Raw genomic sequence first — 12263 nt, forward strand, 5'->3', positions numbered from 1 at the left:
CGTGCCAGCACCAACCAAAGGCACCTTAATGAATTTCCACCTGCCCAAGGCCTCTAAGTTAAAATGGCCCACCAAGGCTTTGGCTGGCTGAACCGTGAGGCTAAAAGAAAGAAGTCTGCCTCACAGCAGCCCAGAGGCTCTTTCCATGGGGAAATGGTACCCCTCTGCTGCCAAGAACGGCTTTCTCCATGGCTATATCTAAGGGAGATGATTTCCAACCAGTTTGAGCCAGGGAACTTTCCTTGAAAGTCTGTCAAGTGAGAAGGCATTTTCTGAGCCCAGGTGTGGAGGCCAACTGTGAGGAAATGACAGCAGACACACTTTTAAGTCTTAAAAACAATAAAAACGAAAAGAAAACCATACTTTTCTCAAACTCCCCAGGAACATGGAAGGCAACCTAAGAGTGCAGAGGTGCTGTGAACTATGGCTTGACTTTCCAGTCAAAGCAGGTGAAACCCTCAAAGCCTAAGTCCAACCCAGGAAAAATGAACAGGACCGATTTTTATAATTTGTTTAAAGACAGACTGCTAAGAAGAAAGCTTGGAGGAGAAGAAGATCTTCACATTGCAGAATATCAATTTTCCATCTGAAGGACTAAATGATTTTCAGGCACTACCAGCCTGGAATAGAAAGGATTTAGCAATATAGCCATTAAAGACTCCATTATCCCATCCATCAATTGTCTCGGCCAGCAAGTCTCCTCACGGGTAACACTCAGCCAGCAAGTCTCCTCATGGGTAACACTCAGGTATCTGCAAAGTTTTAACAGCATACTGTACTTATGTCTGCAGCCTGCAATTTAATTCTTTTAAAAGCAACACGAACTCCTGTCCATATCTAAGCTCTGTGATAATAACCAACCCTCTTCCATTGTTCCATTATCGTAAGGAAAGATTTAAAGCAACTTACTTACTGCTTTATTTATGTTGCACCTGCAGAGTGTGGGGAAGAAAGCTGTTTGGTTCCCTCCCCCCCCATTCTTCTCTTACTCAACTTGGGAGAGAATTCACTTCAATTATGGAGCTAAGGAAATTTTCTGGGCCTCTGCTCATCTAAAGACTTTTTGTGCCAGAAATCAGCTCCCTCAGGCCCAAACATTATTTTCAACAAAAGCCCAGGAACAGGTGCATTCTGAACTGCTAGAGTTTATAGCAAACATTTTGAAAATGGATGACCTGAAAAGGGCGACTTGGATGAATTTTTTGCAGCATCCCTCTAAATATGCAAAGCAACTGGCTTAGCTATTTTTCTATATGACACATCTGGATGCACTTTGTGTGTGGGCATTTCTGTCAAGCACCCTGATTTCAACTAATGTGGTCTAAATTGAACACACAGCTTGAAGATGAGTTTATGGTTCTTTAAAATGAAAATGATTACAAACCATCCCAATGAGTGAGATCATGGACTTATCCTTTCCCAACACAGTGATCTTTCAAGGTCAGAAGACATACAGGAAAAGAAAAAAATCCAATCTATTCAAAGCCCATTTTGTGAAACAGATAATAAAATCCAAAGACTAAGCTACATTTTGAACAACAAAGCAGCTATTATTAAGGCAACAATGAGAATTCATATTAAAATTAATACACTAACTGGAATCACAGTCACTTTAAGCGCATTTACATGATCCATAGAATGGAGAGTACACGGCAAGATCCCAATTGCTTGAAAATGAAGAAGGAAAAAAAAAGAGAGAAGAGAAGGTCAACTTCTGACCCACAATTTAGGAAATTATTCCATTCCTAAGGTAATCAGCCTGTCATTCCAAATAATTCCCTGCTCACTCATTACAGGAAACGATAATACAAGCCAAGTTGTCTGTCTGAAGCTGCTATGGCATTTTGAGACACAATAATTTGGCCTATGACCTTCAGTAGTTGAGTTCCCAATGTACAGGTTTTTCTCAAATGTTTTTCCTAACATGACTGTACATATTAAGGAGTAGATAACAGAAACATATGCCACCATATCCACGTCCCTAATTCAAAAAAAAAAAAAAAGAGAGAAGAGAGAGAAAAATCTTAGAAAGAATCCAAAATGAATATCAAATCATTTTCACACCTCCCAACGAAAAACATCTGGAGTGAAGAAGTAGAATTCTCGTTTAGTCTCAAGGAAACATAGAGACCTTGCATTTGGATACAGTGTCGCCAATCAGAAATAAATTCATTGATTCGGTTCCTAAAGCTATATGTTTCTCTTTCTCTAAATTATATATTCAAAATACATTCCAACTTTGAAGAGGTGTTCTTTCAAGCACCTCCCAACCACCCAAAGCTGACTTGGATGGAGTTCTTCTGTCTTCCTCAAAATCCCATGCATATCCATATCCAACCACTTCTAAATCAACTTCTAAACTGGCATGGCAGTTGGACATGTTTGGACAGGCCACCGCAGTGCTGCGTTTCTTTTGTTTGTTTGTTTTTGTTTTTGTTTTTTTTATGGAAAACACATTAACTTTATTATGGGTATAGTTTAAAACCAGAGAACAAATAAGCCACAAGTAATGCATGGCAGAAATAATGTCATCATGGTGTTTGATCTATAATATAAAACTGATTTTGTGAGACTGGTAATTTAATGTCCGATGATCAGATAGTGAAATAAATCAATGAATAAGAAAAAAGTATTCCTTGGTTAGACTCTGGAGTTCCGAGGCCATTCTTTTGTTGTGTAGTACCAAACATAATGACTGAACTTACTGAGGAAATGCTCAGTAAGTTTGATGAATAAAATAATTAATGGATAAATGTTGTGAAGATGCTGGTTTGAAGTCCATGTTTAGGGCGAAGTAAAATAGCATAATACTGGTCCATTAAACTTGTCCTCATGACATAATCTAGGAAGTATTAAGCCTATGCTGTGTGATAACCATTTCCCTATGCAGCTGCTATTTTCTTCTCCAGGTTGGCAGTGTATTCATTACTCTTTTCAGTCCCTTTGTCTAAATATACAACCTTAAGAATGTTTCCCACACATCACAAAACAATTCTACTTTAAGAAAACTAGTAGGGATAGATGGATCAATTATACCAATATAAGTAGGTGAACAGAATTCTGTCAGTTGCTACTTGGGAATGATTCAATTTACTTAATCATCTAGAAAAATTAACAAGACATTTTTAATACCATTAATAGTGATATTGTTGTAGAAGACAATTAGAGATTTTCTTAGATAATATATCTGCTGGACTTGTTTCAGAACCTCCCAAAGTCAGGCTAGAACTGATCTCATGAGGGATTTTTCCTGATGTGCTCTCATCCCACATTGCCAAATCCCTTTCTAAGTCCATCCACCTCATTTGAACAAAGGGGAAGCCCTTCAAACCAATACCTAGTCTCCCATTTTTCCTTCTTCTCTTTTCTTCCACAAAATTAATCTACTAAACACAGGACATTGTGTACAGTAGGTACACAATAAACCTCTGCTGAACTAATTTATTTTGGCTCTTTGATTCTGAGGAAAAATATATCTATAAAAAATTACTGACTAAACTTTTTTTAAAAAGGCATTGCTGAGAGCAAGAATGCTTTTGCTATGCCTTGTCATAAGGCAAATGAAATCTATTATGCAATGACAGATGGCACAACATGATACAAAATGAAATTAGCAATGATGAAACCCAGATGGGAACGAGGGGAAGGTCAATAAGTTAAAGGTCAAAGGAATTTGGCTCCATCTTGTCTCGTTCCGTAAGGACTGAAGTCATAGCCTAGCAGCCTTTACTGTAGGGAAGTTGCAGGACTGACACGTCATTGTGCCTGAGAACCAAACACTCACCCAGGGTTGTTCAAAGCTATAGGTGCGTCGCCGATCTTCCACATCTTCATCCTGCTTTGCTTGCTGAAATTCTTGCCGCAGACGCTGTATCCGATCATGGTTGCTAGGAGTGGATCTGTTGCTAAAAAAGAGAAAGGGGCAACAATGAACGCCCTTCAGAAATACAATCTGTGAATTGCAGTAACTGGGAAAAAAAATGGCACATTGCTGTGAAATGACTACTTAAGAGGACGTGAATTTAAAAAAATATCTAAGCATTTGAAATATGTTTTCATTTTGTTATTATGATTAAGCCTTATTGAAGCTAAGATGGATATTCAAGAGAGTAAGCAGTATTTTTAGATATTCCTTTCTTATGCAGTTCTTTAGAAGCCTCATTTCCTTTCTAAGCTGGCAAGGTGTTGGCAGTGAAAGTTTTTTGGAAAGGACCCTGCATTAAACTTCAGAAATACCAGGGTCTAATCCTAGCTCCTACACCTTCCCTAACTAAGATACTTAATGCCTCTGAGCTGTAATTTCTTTATACATGAACTGGAGATATTCATTTTGCTCTAAATATCAAAGTTGTAACAATCAAATGGATGATAACACAACAAAATACCACCTCACAAATGTTCAGTATTATTTTCATAACACCCTCATATGAAGTTCCCATTTATGAGTCATCAGAGGCCTTTACACAAAACACAATTCTCAGAGCATAAAGGAAAAGGATTTGTAACATCAATTCAGGTAGTAGTTTGATTTGACCTATTAATTAATAACGCTGTTTTCTTCTTTTTGTACAGCACTGAATTTTATTTTATCCTCACATGCAGGGGGTATTATTTCATATACATACACCACCAGTGCATGTGCACACACACAGGCACACATATAAATGTTTACCAATGAAGAAACTGACATTTGATGATGATAAGTGACTTGTCTATAGTCTCCCAGCTATCCAGGGGGGAAAGTGAGATTAGAATCCAGATCTTCTGGCTTCAAGTTCAACCCTCATTTCATTATGTCATGTTGCATCACTTTGTAAAACCCATTACCAATCTCCAAAACCTCTCCTTATAACATCATACAAATCTTCAAAAAACAGTATTTAAAAGAGCAATGCAGATCAATGACCAAAATTAAATCAGTCTTAAGTCTCACAGTACTTTTGGTCTATTCCACTCATTAAGGCACTAAATTGCATCCTATGAGGAAGGCTATTCAAGCACATCGGGTGTATAATATTTCTTGCCAACAAAACTTCAGGCTTCTTGAGGCCAGGAACCAAGTCTTATATTTGCCATATACACCCTTCTGGCTGCTAGCAGAATGGGCAGCTGCTAGCTATTGGGAAAATCAAGTGTCTTTACTGAAAACACATTGCCTTTGTTGCTCAAAGTGTGTATTTGAACTATTCACCCTTAGGTGAGTTATTTGCATGAAGTATCCTGGAAACAAAGTCTACATAGTAGAGTTTATAAAATTCTAAAACAAACATATGTCTATGCATAATTCCACATATTTTGAATAATTCCAAAAATGTAAAAATCTCAAATTGAGAATGTTTATGTACAGGACCACAATATTAATGTCTTCCAAGAATATTGGATAGCATTTCATCATTTAATCTACTGGTGCTCTGACACTTTCATGTTCCTATCAATTTCATTATAGCTTCTTGAATATCCTGTCGATACATTCAATTTGACTCTTTTTCCCAGTCAATAAAATCCTGTCATTCCTTTGTTCTTCCTCTTTCAAATATTTTGAATTGATCAGCCTGAGAACATTAAAGGTTAACCTGTCTGTAAAACATGATATTTTTGACAACATGAGGCTTCAGGCCACGTATGGGTACAGTTTCAAAACTTCCCCTCCATACTTTTGAGCAAGGCAGACTGCTACTTCTATTGGCTTTTGAAAATTATGTATAGCATCGTCTATTGTTCTAACATACATTGTCAATAGTGGCTACCTGACGTAAGCCCAATCTATGGAACTCATTCTCTATGTGAACCAGTGATGCTGTAGGCAAGAAAATGATAAAATTCATGAGACAAAGAGATAGGAAAGTGATCGTTCCTCAAGCTCACTGCCATCTTCCCAGCTGGGCTTCTTTTTGTTCCTGGCACACTTCATAGCCTTTTTTTTTTCCTGCTTAAACAATAGAAATTTATTGTCTCACAGTTTGGGAGCTAGAAATCCAAAATCCAAGTATCAGTGGGCCATACTTTCTTCAAAGTCTATAGCATTCTGGTGGTGGCTCCGTCTCTGCCTCTGTCACATGGAAATCTGACTCCTGTCTCCTTCTCTGGCCTCTACTGCCATGTCCAAATTTTCTTTGCTTATAAGGAAAATATGACTCCAGTCATATTGGTTTATTTTAATAAGATCCTTGAAGATCCCATTAAGAAGTGAGTTCCCACCATAGGACCAGGGGTTAGGACTTAAACATATCTTTGTGGTGGACAACTTCATAGCTTTTAATGTGAGGATGGTGGGAGGCTTGACTGACAGTGTGTTTTACAAGTCTAACCAGAAATGCCTCTCTATTATTTTCACGTATCATAGATAGTTTTAAACCCATAACTTGAACTTTCATGAAGTCCAGGCTGATGAAACTTGACCTCCTACTATTTGTGGTTAAGTGAATGTCCAATCTCCCAAGAAGGGAAGTTGACCAAGAGGCCTTAATTTTAAATTCTGGTCATTTCAATGTTTTTCAAAGTATGAGACAGGTTCTGGAAGTCACTTCTGCCCTTATTTTCAAATCTGAGCATCTAGTGAGACCACTGTTCCTGTCTTTTCCTTTGCCTCCTTGACTTGCCTAAGCCACTTTACGGGTTGAACTTGGAAAACAGGTGGCACTGGTTTTCATTATTGATGAAGACTTCCAAAGACTGGGAGGCCATCAAGCATCCTTGGGGAACAACAGTTGGCAGTCTGAAGGTGAAATCCTGACTTCGCGAGATGAAACTATTCCAACTGCCCACTTCTGTTTCTTGGGCCAGTCTCTACTGGGCCAACAATTCACATTTGGACTTCTAAAATTCTTGATCGGCAGTGCTGCCAAGAAAGCTGAAGGAAATTTTAAAAATTCATTAGCAATAGTGACTAATCCCTACACTCTCCCATCAACTTACATTTAGGTTCATCGCCAGCTTAAAGCTGCACATTACTTTTTAGTGTGAGGCATATAATAAAAGATACCAGCTAAGTCAATCAGAGGGGTGAGTGCAGCAATAAAATTCTCCATGAGGAGTCAGTAAATCATGATTTACCAGTAGTCTTCAGAAAGGAGGGAATTATAGAGATATTTTGGGTAAAAATCCACATAATAAACAACCAAAAAATTTGTCTACAAAAAAAGTCCAACATGGACATTCAGCCCTCTCAGGCACATTGGTGTCTGTAGCACAACTAGATCTTTCTTAAATAAATATGAATGCATGCACTGTGTGTATAAGTATGTGTGTGTGTGTGTGTGTGTGTGTGTGTGTATAAACTAAATGAATAGGGTTAGTTCTGGTTCGTTCATTTCTGACAAGATTAAAGAAGGAAACACTGGATCACACACTATGGAGATTCCCAACAGGGATCTGCACACCATGATCCTGAATTATGTGGAATTCAGATCCTTCTCATCCATAATTACCATGGGGGTTGCAATCTCTCCTGTCAGAGGGAGACCACCCAGGGTGCCAGGCTTTAAATCGGATGAGTGGAACGGGCATTGCTAAAGCACCTGAAAATACCAATTCACACTCAGTGCAGCAATGAGCCTATTTGCAGGTGAGCATGGGAGCCCATCCTTACCCATGCTCCACAGTCATGCTAATCCAACCATCGCTTACAACAGTGCTTCTCACTTATAAGCACTGTGTGTGCTTAAGAATCATCCAGAGTGCTTATGTAAAAATGCGGATTCCTGAGAGGCACCTTTGGATTTCTGATTCAGTAGGTCTAGTGCAGAACCCAGGAATCTGCATGTGTGCAGAAAGCACTGCAGGCGCTATATGGGCTATACTTTCGAAACAATGCCTGGCAGGCTTCAGGGTTGGGGCAAATCCGAATGCCTAAGGGGCAATTAATTTAGGAATAAAGGAGACCCTGCTGCACTGGAAGCACCCACAAACATGTTGTGACAAGTGGGGGATAAAATATTTGGCTCCAGTGGATTGCTGCCTTGGAGGGATGCAGGCCTGGTGCTGCCTTCAGATTTTCCATGAGAAACCAGAAATATAGGTTTTTCCAAAATTTAAAAGTTGGCTTATTGTTGTTTTCAATTCTAGGTAAGTGAAACAAAATAGGTCTGCTAGCTGCTAGCTTACAAGACCTGCTTTATATTCTGTCAATGCTGCCTATTTTATATGTTGTTTCACTAGGCTATTACTTTCACTGCACCAAGAGAAGGCCACTAGTCCCCAGTAACAGTCCCAAGAAATATATTTAGAAACTGAATGCTGGGCATTGTCCACATGGTCTTGTAGCTCCTAAAGCACCTGCTGCTTCTGATCTTTCTACCTCTGGGTATAATGGCCTGCAGGCTTGAGGTCTGACTTCTCTCCTAGACTAGCAGATTCAGAGAGAGAGGTGTCTGTGATGTCACTGATTGATTATTTATGGATCAATCATACTTTAACATTTACATTTTCAATTACACAAAAGAAATTAGGGTGCCTTGGAATAGACAGCATAGCTTTAAGGTCCAGAATTTAGCGGAAGAGAGAGCAACCACTCCCTGTTTACTGTTTACAGGGAGGTCCCATGTTAGCATACACTATCCTTCCCAAAGAAGAAGGGAAAAGTGAAAGGGAAGAAGAGAAAGGAGATGAATTATGGCATGTTTTCAATGTTGGTCAGAATGAGGAAATGATTATAATCTCCGGTACAAGAGAAGAAAAGCTGTCAAAGAGAAGAGGAAGATAAATTTGTTCATATTTTTCTTTTGGTAATGCCCTCTCCTTTTCTTTCTGTTTTTCCAAATTCTACCAGTAAGTCAGAGAAATCAAATTCCATTTCCTTAAAGCCTTTCCTAACTACTCTAATGCACAGTCATCTTTTCCTTTCAATTTTCAAATACTACTTACCTTCTGATCCAAATACTGTCTCACAGTGTTTAGCAGAACTTGTATGTGTATGTGTTTTTCTTTCTTAAGTTTGTGCCTTGACGACAACCATTAGATATGCATATATTTGTATGTCAATTTCATGTGGCAGCTTAGATTGTTCAGCAAATATTTGCAAGGGAGAGGCTTTAAGGGGGTCCTCACATACCCGTCTGCTGATATTCACATCTTCGCATAGTCCTCCCCCTGCGGCCGGGTGGGACCTGTGACTTGCTTCTAACCAGAGCAATGTGGCAAAGGTGTTGGAATGTTTACAGTTATATTTGTGTGATTCCATAGGTGTGTAATGATAAACAAGCATAGCGTCCTTCTTGCTAGTTTCTCTCTCCCCCTTGCTGGCTTTGAAGAAGCAAGGTGCCATGGACCCTACAGCTGCAAGGAATGGGATGCTGCAGGAATGGGAGTCTCCATGTGAAAACCCAGCCTGGCGGACACCTTGGAGGCAGCCTTGTGAGACCTTGAGCAGAGGATCCATCTAAGCTGTGCCCAGACTCCAGACCCACCGAAATGGTAAGGGAACAGTGGTGTGTGGCTTTAAGCTGCTAAGTTTGTTGTAATTTGTTACAAAACAATAGAAAATGTACACCCCACTGATGCTGGCCTAGGCCACACAACCTGTTTTGACAAAAAGGGTGTGAGTGAATGTGATGCAAGCAGGGGCTTGCAATGTGATTGCATTGGGGGGGGGGGGGGTCTCCTCTCTTGTGTTCCCTGCCTTCCTGCCTGGGCAGAACATGCCCCCAGAGTAAGGAGAATAAGAGATAGATGGGGCCAACTGGACCCAACCTGTAGCCTAAAGTCAAGTGCAACAGAGCTCAGCCTAGATCAGCCAATCGCCAGCCTATCTCCAGATGAATGTGCAAGAAGTAAATGCTTGTTAGTGTATCCCATGGGGGTTTTAGGGGATTTTGTAATTCAGCAGCGTTGTGGCAATAGAGGGCTGTTAAACTCTGTAAATTGCCCTCCCTCAAATACTCACATACACCATCACCACCAATAGCACCATCACATCACCTAGAAAAATGTCGGGGTCCAGATATGGAGGTTGTACATACTTGTTAACCAATGAAATAAAGAGGCCTAGAAATGTCTAGAGCTGTGCCTACCCTCAGTTGGAACTAAGTAAGTAATGCCTGTTACAAAATCATGTTAGTTAGAAGAGAAGAAGAAAAGAGTTTTAGAGGAACCATATTTTATGAATGAGTTTCACCACTATTGTTTAGGTACTTAGTCACTCCAAAGTTCTGGTCTCCGAGAAAAACTGCACAAAGTAAATACTACGGTAGAAGATGTAAGTGAAAGATGGTAACTGCCAACTCTTAACACATAAAACCAATTCACTAAACTCGAGTATGAAGCCAAGAACACCTCACAGAACTCTCTCCAATTACTCAGAGAGCCTCCTTTTGTCGACATCCCTACCAATTCGCCCAAAATGTCCTGCTCTGGCACCATGATCTCTGAAAATCAGCCCTCATGCGACTCGGGTAGGAATATGGGTATTTTCCTTGAGCATGGCATAACAGACCTGTCAACCAGGCTATGCGGTACAACTGAAGTCACTGGCCTATTCCTAGTTTCTTTTTCTGGCAGAGATTGCTGACGTGCTGGGAGCTGGGTCAAATAAACAACTCAATTCAGAAGGGGATATCCCCGGTTAAAATGTGCTTTAGTTAGGAAGCTCAGGACTTAATAGATGTCCTTCAAATCACCAACTTACAAAAGACCAAGTACATAGTCAAGATTTTTGTTAACCATATCAGCTTATAGCCATTTCACTTTTGCTATATATTTTTCAGCTCTAGCAATTTACTTTTGGCCTAAGTACAAAATTCTATTCCAAATGCTAGTGAATTTCACACCTGCACTTGGCATCCCATTACTGGGGACGCAAAACGGATCATTATTCTTTGCCCAATAAAAAAAAAAAAATGCAAAAAGTCAATTTCCAAATTATACCTGCAATCTTGAAACTAATGACATACAACACTCAGAGCTCTTTCCCGCTGACATATCTCTATAACCACCCCCCACCTCCACCCCCAAGGTGTCCTGTGCACACACCAAGGGGAAAACCACATTACAGTTCTGCAAATTGTCAAACATCTCTGCTTGTGGAACTCTTTTCTCCTCCACCTGCCAGTGCTTCAAAATCTTACTGCCTCCCACATTCTGGGTTTCCACACTCAAGACTTCTGAAACATCCTGTGGCCTGCACCTCCCACACTTATAAAGAAGATAATAAGTTAAATTTTCCAAAACTCAATTCATTTACACTTAGAGATCCTAGTTTCCTAAATCCTGACTTTTCCAGGCTTTGTTAATGTCTTTAGGCAACAAACTCAATCTTCAAGGGAGGGTTCCTGTTTTTAAGACCACTTATTTACAGGATATGTGTGTTTCTTTAAGGAATTCCTTTGCAGTTTTGCACATAGAAGGACTAAAGATCTGGTTTGTATATAAAATATCCCCCCTTCCCTCCAAGAGTACTATTGTTTTCTGAAACAGTCTCACAGGAGAAAAATTGGAGCACTTCCCTGCTTCCTTGCCCAATTACTGATTCTTACTGCATCCTCTGAAAGGAAAAGCTTTTAGTCCTTGTATTTTTACTAATGGCAAATCTAAAATTCAACTACTTCATGGATGTCACTTAAAACAGACACCAGGACCAGAGTAGGCAAAAAAAATGACACAGGAAGAAACATGTAAGGCAGAACTGTCAGTAGCTTTAGAACCAGGCATCCAGCTTGACCACAAACTTCTCAGCTCATTAAGCAGTGTCTTACTGTGATGTCATGCACTGTTGTACAGAGTTGTAATCCTTTCAAAACAGACAGATTGTCGGCATGATAAAGTGGATACAAACAAGTTCTTGAACAGAGATGACTAAAGCTTTGGGGGAACATGTCCCTGAACTAGAAAGGGGAGCTAACCACACTACCAGGAAATAACACTATTTAGAGACTCCAGGCAAACAACCTTCTTCCCACTGAGATTTTTCTACAGTGATGAGCAATTCCACAAAATATTCCCGAACTTTGAATTGCTAGATAAATAGTCATAATCTACAGAAGTCGGGACTGAGTTCTTAATTGTTGTAAATTAGCGAGCAAACATGGGTTTCTCATTAAACCCATACGCCCCCTATGTTAAAATAGAGCACTCATCATGTGCTTTCCCTCCTGGTTCTGAAATCAGGAGCATTCTCCTTAATACAGATTGCTAGGGTATGTTTGGCAGGTTACTGTTCCTGTCCCTTTCACATGTACTAATTCTCGGGGAGGAAACCTTTAAATGGCAATGGATGTGTTGTCTAAATTTTAATGAAGAGCTATCCTGTGCCCCTATCTTTGATTTCTTAA

The 12263-nt window shown here is 39.7% G+C and overlaps 1 protein-coding gene across 15 annotated transcripts in view; it reads right to left on the reverse strand.

The window, feature by feature from the left end:
* PARD3 (par-3 family cell polarity regulator) overlaps positions 1-12263 on the reverse strand; it is a 680011-nt gene that overhangs the window by 13322 nt on the left and 654426 nt on the right. For all 15 annotated transcript variants that reach the window (XM_037835598.1, XM_037835600.1, XM_037835599.1 and 12 more), the window contains one exon: positions 3785-3905. In XM_037835598.1, the coding sequence (XP_037691526.1) occupies positions 3785-3905 (121 nt within the window). The remainder of the gene's footprint in view (positions 1-3784; positions 3906-12263) is intronic.

This window comes from Choloepus didactylus, chromosome 5 (genome assembly GCF_015220235.1).
Source record: "Choloepus didactylus isolate mChoDid1 chromosome 5, mChoDid1.pri, whole genome shotgun sequence".
Taxonomy (NCBI): Eukaryota; Metazoa; Chordata; class Mammalia; order Pilosa; family Megalonychidae; genus Choloepus; species Choloepus didactylus.